The sequence below is a fragment of the Haematobia irritans genome, chromosome 5, assembly GCF_050003625.1.
Source record: "Haematobia irritans isolate KBUSLIRL chromosome 5, ASM5000362v1, whole genome shotgun sequence".
Taxonomy (NCBI): Eukaryota; Metazoa; Arthropoda; class Insecta; order Diptera; family Muscidae; genus Haematobia; species Haematobia irritans.
The window spans coordinates 54423884-54441481 of NC_134401.1; the positions used below are offsets into that span (position 1 = coordinate 54423884).

The following is a 17598-nucleotide window of genomic DNA, read 5'->3' on the forward strand; positions in this document are numbered from 1 at the left end:
ATTGCGCAGTCAAGTGACTCAATTTCTTTTTGAAAAACGAGAATTGCCGTGCAAATCAGTCAATTTGCATTACAAAAAAGGTGTGGATGGATAAAATTTTATAAGCTTTTAAATATTTGGTGTTTCGGCAAGAAAACAAAGGAAAGAAAAAAAAATAAAGCCAAATAAAAAAATCACTCAATTGCAGACGTAAAATAGCCCCCAACGATAAGATTCTTTACAAACACCGACATTCCGTCCGGAATAACTGATAGTCTGTAAAGCGCTTTAATGGTCTATGGTGGAATGACTGCGCACTGCAAATAAACAAAATCAAGAAAATATAAAGACATCGTTTGATAATTCACAATAAATTCACGGAAACGAGAATTACCGTACAAAACGGTCAATTTGCATTACAAAAAAAGTTTGGATGTATAGAATTTTACATGTTTTTCCATTATTTGGTGTTTCATCAAGAAAACAAAGGAAAGAAAAAAATTAAAGCCAAATTAAAAAATCACTCATTTGCAGACGAAAAGAAGCCATCTACGGTGTGCAGACAAACTACAACGATGTGAATTCACTAAAGATGTCTATACCTTCCTTGGTCTATGGTGTATGTCGTAACGTGACGCAGTTTATATTCAAATTAAAGGGCTGTTTTCTTTTAGCACTGGATATGCTAAGCCATGAAGGACTAAAAGAAAACAGAGTACTCGTTTATCCAGGACATCTCCAAAAATATGCAACACTGAAATCAGCTGTTTAAAAACAATCACATAGACCAAGAAAATATAGACATACCTTGATAATTCACCATGGTTTTGTTTATTTGCAGTGCGCAGTCATTCCACTCAATTGCGCAGTCAAGTGACTCAATTTCTTTTTGGAAAACGAGAATAACCGTATAAATTAGTAAATTTGCATTACAAAAAAGGTGTAGATGAATAGTATTTTATAAACTTTCACAATATTTGGTGTTTCAACGAGAGAACAAAGGAAAGAAAACAAATTAAAGAACCACTCAATTGCAGACGAAAAAGAGCCATCTACGATGTGCAGACAAACTACAGCGCTGTGAATTCACTTGAGATGTCTATACCTTCCTTGGTCTATGACAATCACAGAAAAGAAGTGAAATCTTGCATTTTTAATGTATGAAATGCTCCAATTAGTAATAAATATTCAATGCTGCGATTATTTATGACACTGTACCACTTTGAATTTTATGTTTTTCGACAAATTAGTCACAATAAATTGCTATTGTGAATCGATGAAGCGTCCCTTTATCAAAATAAAATCTGGCAACATCGGCGCGACTTGCGCTGATTAGATGTTCTGGATAGAACACCAGTGAAACGATGTTCTGGATAGCTCATACAAATGTTGCATCCAGTGCAAAAAGAAAACAGGCCTTAAGATAACCATAGCATTAGGCATGTTTCTCTTTTCTTGGTTCCGAATTGTGACTCGTAAATAATTATATAATTAATAATTATATAATATAATAATAATAATATGTTAGTCAACAAATATAATTACAAAAGATAAACTGCCCTTAATGTGTGAAATTAAGATCGTCTTCATGATTTTAAGTAGACTATGTTTTATTATGAATTCAATTCATTTGTTTTTTTTTAATGAGTAATGGCCTTTTCATCATCCGAATGGCATATCCCATTGGAAATATTACCGAAGATTGAGAAAACGGCCCTAAGAATGTTTCCTTATTCGAAATTTAATGTAATTAATTTTACTAAAACTACTATTTGCTTCTTTGGCTTTAAAGTGTCCCCATATCGCTGAAACGTTTTAGCTTTTCTGGGAAATTATCCTTAAACAATACCGGATCTGCTCTAAATTCAACAGACCGTAATGGCATTCTACCATAAATTTGTGTAAATTCATCTATACATCTTGATCTCTCCCTCATGTGGTTCAAATCAGCCGATAACATTTCATTATTGGCACACTCGGGACACTTGAACTTCTTTCTGGGTGTTACTTTTATAGGTGGTTTGTTCGTGACATTTGCCACCAAGAAATTCATGGCAATATCCTCGCAATTCATTCGCCCATCTACAATGTCTTTAATGACATCGGGCATACGATATGTATACATATGACTCCAATATTTATGATGGAATGCGGCTCCAGTTAATACCATAGATATTTGATTTGTCCATTCCGATTCGTAACGCCAATGAGAGCTTATGTTCTCCCAGACGTGAAGACGACTGGGAAAGCCCACAATTCTATCGGGAAATTCTCGCCAGACTTCATATCTAAAATTAAAATTATTATTAAAGTTGAAATCGTCAAATATTATTAGGGGGTTTAAACAGATCATACCCGAATTCCACTTCATCCTCGGTTAGCATATTTATATCATCGTCAATTGTAAGTATGGCTTCGGTTTCTATATCCTTGTAGGGATAGAATCTATTTGAAAGTCGGTTATTACTAGTTTGAATAATTTTGATTGGTCGGGATATGGCAGGAAAACTTGATACTAAAAACCAAACGCAAATTATTGCATGACTTTTATGTGAAATGTTTGCTACTCACATAAAGGTGGGGATTTTTGTTGATTATTCCATACCACTAGTATACCATGAAGTGATGGAACTACCGATAATTTCTCTATTAACAAAAATAGACTTTCAACCCTGTCGTAGGTCAGTATAACTGCTGTAAATCCATCCGAACGACTTACAACTCGGGACAGGAATAGAGGATTCAATGCAATACCATTAGAACTGTCTACGAAATTCCAATGTTTCTTATTTTTTTCACCATGAGGGAATAGACGACATTGTATATACTCCAATGTGGTTAATGTCAATGTTCGTATGCTATTAAAATAACTTTCGTAGAGGAGACGACCTTGACGCCGCATTTCCTCAATTTTTTCCAATGATATGTTTTTCAATTTCTCCACGACCAGGTGAAGGTCGGATTCACGTATACGCACCGAGGCCAAAGACCAATCAATCATATCTTCGAAAGGTAAAATGTAACTGTCAATAGCTACCACAGGTATGCAATTGAAAGCCAACATTTCCAAGAGATCTGGATTTCCCAATCTTAAACTTGGTCCCAGTAAACAAAATGTCCCTTTCAATAGAACATTGGGATAGGATATTTCATGTCCAGTATCGCTACCTGTACAACGAGTTTTTCGCGAGGGTTTAGGACATTGCTGCAGTAATAAGACATCCTTGGAATGTTCTTCGGTTAATCCTTGAAGCAACCACGTCATTTTAGGCATTAGATTCATTTGAGCCACCACCAGAAGGTAATCTGCTGAACCTCCACTGTATGAAGTCGTCTTGGGATGCTTGTGTAGCAATGGACTCCATACTGGGATGGATATGTCAAAACCATGGCGATATGACCATGAGTCATATCCCGCCCCAGCTATCATGGCATGATCTGAATTCACATCAATGACAGTATTGAATGTTGGATATGCTCCGGGAAGCATATTAAACAAAATATGATTTCTCCCATCGTCCCAGTAATTTAACGAGGCCAATGCTCTATTAACCAAATCAATATTTATGGAATTCTGATTCATTAGATCTATACTGGGAACAAACAGACATGCCTCATTGGGATTTGAGGTGTAATAGGGACTCTTGACAACAGTCTCCAAAATTTGATAAAACTCTTTGGTAATAGGAGCAGCCTCTATTCCGGTATTTGCATCAATGTATTCATGCAAAGGATACACATACACAGTAATTCGATCATGACCACATCGATAAGGATCCATGCATGTCCAAATGGTGCAATTAGTGCGACGAGCCCTCGAACGATCAATTGAATCCGTAAGTCGTACTTCACTGATTTCATTAATATCCAGCGATATTCGATTGAAGTTGCCCTCATTGTGCAAATGATTTGATTTGTAGAGAGCATTGTAGAGTGAGATGCCCGTCAATATTATGGCCGATACAAAAAGTATGAAATACAAATTTTGCTGGCACTCATTTCGTATGAGGGCAAATTTATTTAGCATTTCGGTTTATGCTTTTATTCTTTCCAACTTCAGACTGTTATCGCTTCAGGAATCTCGACATGATTTTACAACATAATTATTGTTAATCGTTGTTGTTTGTGGTAAACTTTTTGGAATAACAGCGAAAACTGACGGCCTTCTCGTTTGTTGGTGTGTGTAACCTAATAACAAATCAATTGATAACAAAATTATCGATTGTTGAGCAAATAACAAATATATTGCAGGTAGTGTCTTGCAAATAAAGGGCACCTTACATGGTCGGATAAATCCGATGTACACAAAGACACAACACATTCCTACGACAAATCTGCTCGTATAATGTGCCGTGCATTCTATACGTTTATCCGGACGACATTGCTCGTGTCGAACATGTCCCATACATTGGCCACGTTATAAGTTAAGTCCGAAGGCATAATCGATACTGCTGCATGTTTATGGTATCGATAACACATTTACCGATTCTTTAGTCATCACCGACAAGTCGTATCGATCCGACACACTGTAAGATTCTTTACAAACACCGACATTCCGTCCGGAATAACTGATAGTCAGTAAAGCGCATAAGTTTTTTATAATGTGCACAATATATGGTATATATTCGACACGAGCACTGTCGTCCGGAATAACTGATAGTCTGTAAAGCGCATAACATGGTAAACATTTGGTATGACGCAAGCCAATTTCCTATCTTCCTCAAGTTTATTGTCTTTGTGCGTGACCACATAGGATTTGTGTTTGTATTGATGGAGGCAGCGTGTCTGGAAAAATATTTGAAAAACTATCACTTTATTCCATTTGGAAAGTCAAATATTGTTCACCAATATACCTTTCACAATTTTAAGCGAAATAACTATGTTTTCAGCACTTCATTACTCTTTTTATTTAAATAAATTGTAAGAAGCTAGTTGTGCTTGGTGTTTCACAAAAAGTATAAAATTGCTCTTCTAACAATAGTGATGGCAAAATACTATCACAGTTGGCGATTTTTGCAGTGTCACTTACGAGTCTGTGGTAGCGATGAGGATGAATGGAACTTTGATACACGTAAAAACACACAGCACCATCTATAGTTCGCATACAATAAGCGCAATATGTCATTAAGTGAAGCGTTGGTTTCGGTTCATCCAGCTTTGATATTAATCAGTTATGCCAATTTGGTGCTTTTAGCAACAAATTTAGTGCTTTTTGATTTCCAAAAAGCACCAAATTGTCTTTTTAGTGCCTTTTCAAAAAAAGCACCAACTTGGTGCTTTCTGGCATTTTCATTTAGTGCTTTTGGTTCTTTCGAAAAGTATTAAATTTAATTGACGATATCTTCTCAAACAAAAATTCAGAATAGACTTTCAAAAGCTTGAGAAACTATATATTAGGGTATTCTTTAGAAATGTCAAAGGACGAGTGACGAATTTCTGAACGTGATAAAGATGTCATTTAAACGTTTATATTAAATTCACAAAGCACTCATAACTGATATAAGAAATAGAATCCCTCCAAATATTAATATTTCCAAATTTAATGTCGAACAAGTGTTTTTCTCGCCTGAAAAAAATTTCGTGAAATTTGAAAGGCATTACATATGAATTCGAAATACGCAAACTTTATCGATATACGATATCGTAATGGGTAGTAAGCAGTTCAGTCTAATGTTGGAAATTTTGATTACTTTTGACTACTCGTTACTACTCGTTACTTTTGAATTGAGTACTCGTTACTACTCGTTACTTTAATAAAAAATTCAAAAAAGACCATTTGTATAATTTTTAATAATATTTTCTTTCCCAACAGTTAATAATATATATTTGGTGCTTTTTGCATTTCGGGAGTTGGCATCACTGATAAACGGCGTAACAACTTTGAAAGGCGTCAATTTTTGTTTGACCGCCTTTTGCAGGTTCGAATTTTTTTGATGATGATTATTGATGGAACGCTTTTGATTTTGGATATGCATACGATATCGTAATGGGTAGTAAGCAGTTCAGTCAACGTCAACGGTGACCAACAAATAATTATTGTTACGGCATATTGACGTTTTCAAAAAATCTTCCATTGCTGTTTGATATCAAAATATAAAATATTGTGAACTGAATACGGGTAGGTGTTATAGGATAACAAGAATATAATTTGAAAAATGGGTCGTTTCTGTCATAGAGGTCGATTTAAGTAACAAGGTGAAATGTGATTATAGTCTCTGGAAAAATATAGCAAGAAGATTAAAAAAATTATTAGTGTTGAAATCTTTGTGAGATTGCTGGGAAAATAACGGCGGAAATGTTTATACATATAATAATGCATATTTTTTCATAGGTTGTTAATTGTTTTGTGGTTTTTCGTTTTTCTTATTTCCCAGCTGGCTTTGTGGTGGTGTGTGTGTTGGTGCTAATTGAAAGAAAAATCAAGTGCAAAATACCAAAACTAATATCAAAAAAGTGAAAATAACAAGAAAACATCGTGCTGCAAACAAAGGAAGTGCCCGTTTCGTAACTCACACCACTTAGAAAGAAGAATAAAACAGGATTTGGTGTAATTAATATCAAGCTGCCGGTAACCAGACAGGAAAAAGTTGTGTGCTAATGTCTTCCCAAGTGAAAAAATGAGTCTCGTGGCCTCAATAACAAACTTGTGTGCAGATGAAAAAAACCAGTTGCCTTTGGCCTACAAGTGTTCCTCAAGTGTTTACTAGCATTAACCACAAAAAAGTATAATACCAGAATACGCAGAAATAATATACACATCTAACAACATTTTTGGGGGCAATAAACAAATAAAAAGCAAAAACAACGTCAATTGCAAAATTTAATTGTTGTGTTTTCTTACTCGACGTCAACCCCCCTACAAACACAATAACAGCTGTATTTTGCCCCCACCCCCACTCGTCTTGTGCTAACAACAACTATAAACCAGTTTGTTTTTTTTCCTGTCAGTGTTCTCTTCAGAGACGTAGAACGACAATACAAATTTTATCAGCTGCTCTTTTTGATTGAACAACAACGGAGTTGTTGGTTGTTTCTCTGCTGGCGTATTTTTACGACGTCTACGTGTTGACAGCTGTTACAGCTTCCCACAAGCAAAACTAAAGGTAAGATGAGACGATGTGATGATATACTGTATTTTTTGGCTATTTGTCTTGAATCATCATATTCTTTGTGGACCAAACAACAAAAACTTTGTTCTCAAGCTGTCGCCGCGTATCTTTTATCGCCACCACCACATTAATAAGTTGGAAAACATCCCCCATACGGCGGATCTACATAATTAAGACAACATCTGTGCACTTGTTTAGCCCAGCTTGTTTTCTCACAAATGTTGCAATTTTATGGGACATGAGATTTTGTGATTGTGCCAAGCTTAAGCGTTGGAAATTATGGCATATGTCCTTTTCTATCAATATTTGGAAGAACTATGTCATATGCAATCTGAAGCAGGGCAATTTTTTGTGTACGGGACATAGTTAATTTTCGTGAGCTCATAAGATATATATGGGAGCCACATCTAAATCTGGACCGATTTCAACCAAATTTGGCACAATTACCGATATTGTGCGAAATTTGAAGCAAATCACGGCAAAACCCTGGATTTTGAGGCCATATAAGTTCAAATCGGACGAAAAATATATATGGGCACTATATCTAAATCTGAATCGATTTTGACCATATTTGGCACATACAATAGTATCGTTAAAAGTAACGCTTGTGCAAAATTTGAAGTAAGCCAGGGCAAAACTCTGGCTTTTGAGACCATATAAGTTCAAGTCGGACGAAAGATATATATGGGAGCTATATCTAAATATGAACCGATTTCAGTCAAATTTACCAAGCATTGGTATAATGTCAATTCTACCCTCTGTGCAAAATTTCACGAAGATCGGTAGAAAACTTTGGCCTCCGTGGTCATATGAGTCTAAATCGGACGAAAGATATATATGGGAGCTATATCTAAATGTGAACCGATTTGTCTGATATTTTGCAAGATTTTCGAGATTCATAAAATATTTGGATGTACGGTATTTCAAGAAAATCGGTTGATATACACGCTAACTATGACCAAATCGGGGATAAATATATATGGCAGCTATATCTAAATCTGAACCGATTTTTTCCAAAACCAAACGGCCCTATGCCAAATTTGAGGACGATCGGACTTAAATTGCGAGCTGTACTTTGTGCACAAAATTATATATACAGACAGACGGACGGACAGACAGACAGACGGACATCGCTAAATCGACTCAGAATTTAATTCTAAGCCGATCGGTATTCTAACCACTATTTCTTGGCGTTACATACAAATGCACAAACTTATTATACCCTGTACCACAGTAGTTGTGAAGGGTATACAAATTCGCAATATTTCTTGAATGGATTTAGATTTTTTTCCGACAAAATTTCAATAATTGGTACCATTTTATTAATGCCTACTCTGTTTTTAACCTTTTTGAACATGCAAACATTAAATTTACGCATTAAAAATAAGAAAAAGCGAGTTGTAAATAATTGAACTAAAAGAACTTCCTGTGTTGTTAAAATAAAGAACATCTTTGGGAGTACATCTTTCGGAAGTGCTTTTAAAGTTGTGCCTTTGGAAGAACTTCCAAATTTTTTTTTGGTGGGAAGTTATGCCCAGGGCTGTGGAGTCGAGCCAATTTTGCTCGACTCCGACTCCAGCATTTTTCATCAGCTCGACTCCGACTCCGACTCCGGAGTCGACTCCGGGTAATATAACTAAATCTCATTTTAGTACCACTAATTTGTAGTTCTATTGAGGGGATATATATGGGGTATATATATGGATCGATATAAAGTATCGCATTTATTTATGTGTGCAAGAAAGGTCTTAATTTCGCATTTATACCAATTAAACTCTTTATTTCAAATTTAGGGCAATGTTTAATAAATAAAATAATGATATAAATACCCATCATAATATGAGAAGATACCGACAGTATATGTATTTGTGGACGAAAATTATTATAAAGGGTTATATTCCCATATGCATGAATTTGAATCTGAATCGATTTAGACAAAATTGTATATACTTCTAGAAAATCTCTCAACCTAAAATTTAAATCTAACGTTATGGGACGTAACACAATTATAGCAAAAAATAAAAATGCAAAGAAAGTCTAAAGTCGGGCGGGCCGATTGTAACATACTCTGCACAACTTTGTATTTAGATCAACATTTTGATAAAATCTGAAATCAGACTTCTACAAAATCTCGTGCAATATTTGGGAAACATTCATAATTTTTTATATAGCAAAATTTGAGTCACTTTTACCAGTTTTCGACTTAGCAGTGAGTATCAGTAAGAAAAAAATTTGAGAAAATTTGCTACATAAATAAAATTTTGACAAATTGTTTTATACACACAAAAAAATTTTTTTCTGATTCAATCACGAAATTAATTGATCCAATTAATTTTTTAATTGAAATGTCTTCAATCACAGAAATGATAGTATCAATTAAAAATTTAATTGAAGGTCAATTAAAAAATTAATTGATCCAATTAAAAAATTAATTGATACTATTAATTTTTGTGATTGATTTTTGTTTCAATTAAAAAATTTGCTGATTCAATTAATTTTTTAATTGAATATTTTTTAAAACTCAATTAAAATTTTAATTGGAAAAATTTTCGTGAAATTTTTTTCTGTGTAGAAATAAAATTTTGAAAAAAATATAAATAGAAATTTTGGAAAAATTTTTGTGTAGTAAATAAAAGTTTGCAAAATTTTCTATAGAAACAAAATTTGAACTAAATTGTCTATATAAATAAATGTTTGAGAAAATTTTCTATATAAATAAATTTTTACCAAATTTTCTATAAAAAGACTATAGTAAACAAATTTTTACAAAATTTTCTATAGAAATAAAATTTTGAAAAAAATATCAATAGAAATTTTTGGAAAATTTTTTGTGTAGTAAATAAAATTTTGCAAAATTTTCTAAAGAAATAAAAGGGTGTGAAGATAAATTCGCGAGTTAAATTCGTGGTTTGTGTCTTGGCTAAGCAAAATTCAAATTTGTGGAACGAATTTAACTTTGTGGGACGAATTTAACTTGTGGAACGCATTCCAAAACACATTTGTTTCTTAAAAAGAGGAAATTTAGTGGTGGAAAAACTGGCAAACACTGTCAATTATTTAATATGTAAGAATACCAAACCATCGGTATTTTTATATCGTAGAAAAATTGAGCTATAAGAGATAACTCTACAGTCGCATAAAACAGTCAGTATATCCTTATGTAATGGTGGTGAAGTGACCAGACAAAATGCCAGTGGAACATACCGACGAGGACAAAAAACCAAAATTAAAAAATCAAAAGTCTCATGTACAGTATTTGAGATATAGCGTCACCAGATATCGGCTATATATAGCCCAGATATTGGATTGCCCATATCTGGGAAACCGTTTTTGGTGAATTGACCAGACAAAATGCCAGTGGAACATACCAACGAGGACAAAAAACCAAAATTAAAAAATCAAAAGTCTCATGTACAGTATTTGAGATATAGCGTCACCAGATATCGGCTATATATAGCCCAGATATTGGCTCGCCCATATCTGGGAAACCGTTTTTGGTGAATTGACCAGACAAAATGCCAGTGGAACATACCGACGAGGACAAAAAACCAAAATTAAAATATCAAAAGTCTCATGTACAGTATTTGAGATATAGCGTCACCAGATATCGGCTATATATAGCCCAGATATTGGATTGCCCATATCTAGGAAACCGTTTTTGGTGAATTGACCAGACAAAATGCCAGTGGAACATACTAACGAGGATAAAAAACCAAAATTAAAAAATCGAAAGTCTCATGTACAGTATTTGAGATATAGCGTCACCAGATATCGGCTATATATAACCCAGATATTGGATCACCCATATCTGGGAAACCGTTTTTGGTGAATTGACCAGACAAAATGCCAGTGGAACATACCGACGAGGACAAAAAACCAAAATTAAAAAATTAAAAGTTTCATGTACACTATTTGAGATATAGCGTCACCAGATATCGGCTATATATCGCCCAGATATTGGATTGCCCATATCTGGGAAACCGTTTTTGGTGAATTGACCAGACAAAATGCCAGTGGGACATACTGACGAGGATAAAAAACCAAAATTAAAAAATCAAAAGTCTCATGTACAGTATTTGAGATATAGCGTCACCAGATATCGGCTATATATAGCCCAGATATTGGATTGCCCATATCTGGGAAACCGTTTTTGGTGCATTGACCAGACAAAATGCCAGTGGAACATACCAACGAGGACAAAAAACCAAAATTAAAAAATCAAAAGTCTCATGTACAGTATTTGAGATATAGCGTCACCAGATATCGGCTATATATAGCCCAGATATTGGCTCGCCCATATCTGGGAAACCGTTTTTGGTGAATTGACCAGACAAAATGCCAGTGGAACATACTGACGAGGATAAAAAACCAAAATTAAAAAATCAAAAGTCTCATGTACAGTATTTGAGATATAGCGTCACCAGATATCGGCTATATATAACCCAGATATTGGATCGCCCATATCTTGGATCGCCCATATCTTGGAGAAAGAGTAGATCAGATGTTTATACATAGTTTTTACACAAGTCACCATTGTGTGTACAACACAAACGAATTCCTTATCGTCCAATACGTGGATTGTATCTGACATAAATTTATGCATGCAGGTAAAAACTTCACAAGGTTTCAAGTACGCCCAAGTTCATTTGGAAATAGTAAGAAAGTGTGGAAGAAAATAGTGACCATCCTACCCAACATAACGTACTGATGGTATACAATAGTGGATTTTGAAATTTCGATATGCAATCCATTAGCCATTGCACTTCATCAAGATTCGATATTGTGCAGTATGTGGATTGTGTCTGACATAAATTTCTGCATGCAGGTATAAACTTCGCAATGTTTGAAGTACGCACAAGTGCGGCGGTAAAGTGTGGAAGAAAATAATGGCGACCCCATCCAAATAACGAAGTTGTAGGTGATATAGTGGATTTTTAAATTTAAATATGCAATCCATAACCCATTGCACTTCAACAAAATGCTCGAATTTAAAATTATTCTACATTCAAGATCAGTAAAAATTTGTATAATAAATATATCCAACTGTAAATATATGGTATACAGTAATTGGAAATGGAATTCAAATAAAACATTAATTGATTCATTTGATTATTTTATGGAATCAAAAAATAAAAATATATTTCGGCATGACGTTATATAGTCAATTATATGTTTAAAACTACGAGTAAAACAGATAATTGATTTTTGAGGGCGTACCAATTGATTAATTATTGAATTAATTGAGAAGTCAACTGTAATTTGCAATTAATGTCACTTAATATCATAATTTGATCAATCTAAAAATTAATTAAAATGTGAGTAGAGGTTAAACAAAATAAATAACTGCATCAATTAAAAAAATTAATTGAGTTTTTGATATTTATAGAAAAATAATTGATTAGTTAAAACAATTATTTTCGTGATTCAGCAACACTAGCTATTTGTGCGCCACCGAACGATTTTTAAATTTCGATTTTTGTCCTCGTCAGTATGTTCCACTAGCATTTTGTCCGGTCAATTCACCACGAATGGTTTCCCAGATATGGGCGATCCAATATCTGGGCTATATATAGCCGATATCTGGTGACGCTATATCTCAAATACTGTACATGAGACTTTTGATTTTTTAATTTTGGTTTTTTATCCTCGTCAGTATGTTCCACTGGCATTTTGTCTGGTCAATTCACCAAAAACGGTTTCCTAGATATGGGCAATCCAATATCTGGGCTATATATAGCCGATATCTGGTGACGCTATATCTCAAATACTGTACATGAGACTTTTGATTTTTTAATTTTGGTTTTTTGTCCTCGTTGGTATGTTCCACTGGCATTTTGTCTGGTCAATTCACCAAAAACGGTTTCCCAGATATGGGCAATCCAATATCTGGGCTATATATAGCCGATATCTGGTGACGCTATATCTCAAATACTGTACATGAGACTTTTGATTTTTTAATTTTGGTTTTTTATCCTCGTCAGTATGTCCCACTGGCATTTTGTCTGGTCAATTCACCAAAAACGGTTTCCCAGATATGGGCAATCCAATATCTGGGCTATATATAGCCGATATCTGGTGACGCTATATCTCAAATACTGTACATGAGACTTTTGATTTTTTAATTTTGGTTTTTTATCCTCGTCAGTATGTTCCACTGGCATTTTGTCTGGTCAATTCACCAAAAACAGTTTCCCAGATATGGGCGAGCGAATATCTGGGCTATATATAGCCGATATCTGGTGACGCTATATCTCAAATACTGTACATGAGACTTTTGATATTTTAATTTTGGTTTTTTGTCCTCGTCGGTATGTTCCACTGGCATTTTGTCTGGTCAATTCACCAAAAACGGTTTCCCAGATATGGGCGAGCCAATATCTGGGCTATATATAGCCGATATCTGGTGACGCTATATCTCAAATACTGTACATGAGACTTTTGATTTTTTAATTTTGGTTTTTTGTCCTCGTTGGTATGTTCCACTGGCATTTTGTCTGGTCAATGCACCAAAAACGGTTTCCCAGATATGGGCAATCCAATATCTGGGCTATATATAGCCGATATCTGGTGACGCTATATCTCAAATACTGTACATGAGACTTTTGATTTTTTAATTTTGGTTTTTTATCCTCGTCAGTATGTCCCACTGGCATTTTGTCTGGTCAATTCACCAAAAACGGTTTCCCAGATATGGGCAATCCAATATCTGGGCGATATATAGCCGATATCTGGTGACGCTATATCTCAAATACTGTACATGAGACTTTTGATTTTTTAATTTTGGTTTTTTATCCTCGTCAGTATGTTCCACTGGCATTTTGTCTGGTCAATTCACCAAAAACGGTTTCCTAGATATGGGCAATCCAATATCTGGGCTATATATAGCCGATATCTGGTGACGCTATATCTCAAATACTGTACATGAGACTTTTGATTTTTTAATTTTGGTTTTTTGTCCTCGTTGGTATGTTCCACTGGCATTTTGTCTGGTCAATTCACCAAAAACGGTTTCCCAGATATGGGCAATCCAATATCTGGGCTATATATAGCCGATATCTGGTGACGCTATATCTCAAATACTGTACATGAGACTTTTGATTTTTTAATTTTGGTTTTTTATCCTCGTCAGTATATCCCACTGGCATTTTGTCTGGTCAATTCACCAAAAACGGTTTCCCAGATATGGGCAATCCAATATCTGGGCTATATATAGCCGATATCTGGTGACGCTATATCTCAAATACTGTACATGAGACTTTTGATTTTTTAATTTTGGTTTTTTATCCTCGTTAGTATGTTCCACTGGCATTTTGTCTGGTCAATTCACCAAAAACAGTTTCCCAGATATGGGCGAGCGAATATCTGGGCTATATATAGCCGATATCTGGTGACGCTATATCTCAAATACTGTACATGAGACTTTTGATATTTTAATTTTGGTTTTTTGTCCTCGTCGGTATGTTCCACTGGCATTTTGTCTGGTCAATTCACCAAAAACGGTTTCCCAGATATGGGCAATCCAATATCTGGGCTATATATAGCCGATATCTGGTGACGCTATATCTCAAATACTGTACATGAGACTTTTGATTTTTTAATTTTGGTTTTTTATCCTCGTCAGTATGTCCCACTGACATTTTGTCTGGTCAATTCACCAAAAACGGTTTCCCAGATATGGGCAATCCAATATCTGGGCTATATATAGCCGATATCTGGTGACGCTATATCTCAAATACTGTACATGAGACTTTTGATTTTTTAATTTTGGTTTTTTGTCCTCGTCGGTATGTTCCACTGGCATTTTGTCTGGTCAATTCACCACCATTACATAAGGATATACTGACTGTTTTGTGCGACTGTAGAGTTATCTCTTATAGCTCAATTTTTCTACGATATAAAACTACGAATGTTTGGTATTCTTACATATTAAATAATTGACAGTGTTTGCCAGTTTTTTCACCACTAAATTTCCTCTTTTTAAGAAAAAAATGTGTTTTGGAATGCGTTCCACAAGTTAAATTCGTCCCACAAAGTTAAATTCGTTCCACAAATTTGAATTTTGCTTAGCCAAGACACAAACCACGAATTTAACTCGCGAATTTATCTTCATAAATTCGCGAGTTAAATTCGTGGTTTGTGTCTTGGCTAAGCAAAATTCAAAGTTTTTAATTGATTCAATTAAAAATTTAATTGATGTTGATTGCAAAACGCAATTAATTTATTAATTAAAAAAGGTAACTATTTTTAATTACTTAGTTAGATTGGCTTAGAGTTTTTATTTGGATTAACAAATGATTGTTTGAAATACATTTTTAATTAAAAAAGTAAAAAAACAAATCAGCACTTTTTTTAACTGAATTAGTGTTCCGAATTTGATTAAAAAGTTAATTGTATCAATTAATTTTTTAATTAAACATTTTAAAAATTTCAATCATTGACTTAATTAACTTAATGTTTCTATCATGATTAAAAAGTTAATTGTATCAATTAATTTATTAATTGAAAAAATTTTCAACTTCAATTAACTTTTTAATTGGAAATATTTTGGTGATATTTTTTTCTGTGTGGTGACAGGGGTATAATAAGTTTGTCATGTCGAAGATGAGCTAGATCGGTCCAGGTTTTGATATAACTCCCATATCAACCGATCGCCCGATTTGGGGTCTTGGGCTTATAAAAACCGTAGTTTTTATCCAATTTGCCAGAAATTGGAAACCTAGAGGTATTCTAGGGCTATAAGGAGGAGTGCTGAAAATGTTGATTATCGGACCATGTTTTAATATAGCTCCCATATAGACAAAACTCCCGATTTTATTTCTTGAGCTTCTAGAATCCGTAGTTTTTATCCAATTTGTCTGAAGTTGGAAATTTAGAGGTATTATAGGACCATTACAAGGCGTGCCGAAGATGGTCACTATCGGACGAAGTTTTGATATAGCCCCCTTTTAGACCGATGTTACGAGTTTACTTCTTGGACTTCTACAATCCGTAGTTTTATCCTGAAATTTGAAATCTGGAGGTATTCTAGGACCATTAAGAGGTGTGCCGAATATATTGTGTATCGGTCCAGTTTTTGATATAGTCCTCTTATAAACCGGCCCTCCGTTTTGGGGTCTATATTCTAGAACTACAATAGATGTGCTGAATACTGTACGTATCCTTCCATGTTTTTGGCGTAGCCCCATTAGTCCGATTGACCAAAATAGACCCAAAAAATTATTGAAGTTGGTCCGATGGTCAGACCAAATTTAATTTTTCTGCAGAAATAACATTTGGACAAAAATTTCTATAGAAATAAAATTTTAACAAAATTTTCATAGAAATAAAATTTTAACAAATTTATCATAGAAATAAAATTTTAACAAAATTTTGTATAGAAATAAGCTTCTTAAAAATTTTGGGATACAATATTATGCAAAAATTTTGTACAAATTTCTGCTAAATATGTAAAGAAATAAAATTTTGGCTAAATTTTTTACAGAAATTAAATTTTGGCTAAATTTTCAATAGAATTAAACTTTGGCTACATTTTCTATAGAAATTAAATTTTGGCTAAATTGAAATTTTGGCTAAAATGAAATCTAATGAAATAAAATTTGGACCAAATTTTCTATAGAAATAAAACATGGACAAAATTTTCGATAGAAATAGAATGAGGTCAACATTTTATATAGAAATAAAATTTTGAAAAAATTTTCTTTCGAAGAAAAATTTTAGAAAAATTGTAACTTTTAAATTATTTTAATTTAAATTAAAAACTGGTCCCCTGGTACGAATTTTGGAAAAATTTGGTCCAAAATAAAAATTCGTTGTTGCAACGCTGGTAAGGCCTCCATATAGACCGATTTCAGATATTGAGGGTACAGAAGGTGCATTTACCATAAATGTAAATTTGCCAGATATTACTTCTCGTAATCATAAAACAGTTGGTGTACTATAGATTTTAGATTTCAAATCAAGGTATTTTTTCTTAATTTTCTTGCACATTTACAGGATATGTTTATGATTCCTTTAAAACTCAAACAAAAATAGTTCTTATAAATCCGGAATCTGATAGGTAAAATCTTTGCATTTATTTTCGGGATGCGAACTGGTTAAACTGATCTGTCATCAAACCCCCATGAAATTTTCTAAGGAAATTAGTATATTTGATTCATGGTGGTGGGTATTTATGATTTGGCCCGGACGAACATACTGCTGTGTATACTTGTTTTATTTTTTATTTTCTATAGAAATAAATGTTGACTTAATTTTCTATAGGATATAGATAATATTTCGAATAATTTTTTTTATGGAAAATTAAATTTTGACAAAACATTCCATATAAATACAATAGTGACAAAATTTTCTATAAAAAACAACTTTGACAATTTTTTCTGTCATATGTGTGTAGGTATATAGCCTTAAAATAAAATTAAAAACAATAAATTCGAATTATTGTTCGAATTATTTCAAATAAATTGATATGGGGATTAAAATGGATCGATCCAGCCCATTTGCTAGTCTAACA

The 17598-nt window shown here is 33.7% G+C and overlaps 2 protein-coding genes across 3 annotated transcripts in view; one reads left to right on the forward strand and one right to left on the reverse strand.

The window, feature by feature from the left end:
- Positions 1-1571: 1571 nt before the first annotated feature.
- Positions 1572-4166, reverse strand: sotv (exostosin glycosyltransferase sotv). The gene is made up of 3 exons (XM_075310193.1): positions 2551-4166; positions 2335-2494; positions 1572-2267 (listed from the first exon to the last, which is right to left on the reverse strand). The coding sequence occupies exons 1-3, from the start codon at positions 4004-4006 to the stop codon at positions 1766-1768; spliced, it is 2118 nt and encodes a 705-aa protein (XP_075166308.1). The 5' UTR covers positions 4007-4166; the 3' UTR covers positions 1572-1765.
- A 1784-nt stretch (positions 4167-5950) lies between these two features.
- The window catches only part of Ack (activated Cdc42 kinase), a 64167-nt gene continuing 52519 nt past the window's right edge, over positions 5951-17598 (forward strand). Inside the window, exons 1-2 of one of the 2 annotated variants that reach the window (XM_075313675.1) lie at positions 5951-6097; positions 6354-7082. The gene's annotated coding sequence lies outside the window, so the exon portion shown is untranslated. The remainder of the gene's footprint in view (positions 6098-6353; positions 7083-17598) is intronic. The other variant, XM_075313676.1, reaches the window with a different exon arrangement.

Coding starts and splice junctions, on each gene's coding strand:
- sotv (XM_075310193.1), bottom strand. CDS start 4,006: ATGCTAAATAAATTTGCCCTCATACGAAATGAGTGCCAGCAAAATTTG. Junction 2,495..2,550: donor ACAAAAATCCCCACCTTTAT/GTGAGTAGCAAA, acceptor TTTGGTTTTTAG/TATCAAGTTTTCCTGCCATA. Junction 2,268..2,334: donor GAGGATGAAGTGGAATTCGG/GTATGATCTGTT, acceptor TTTTAATTTTAG/ATATGAAGTCTGGCGAGAAT.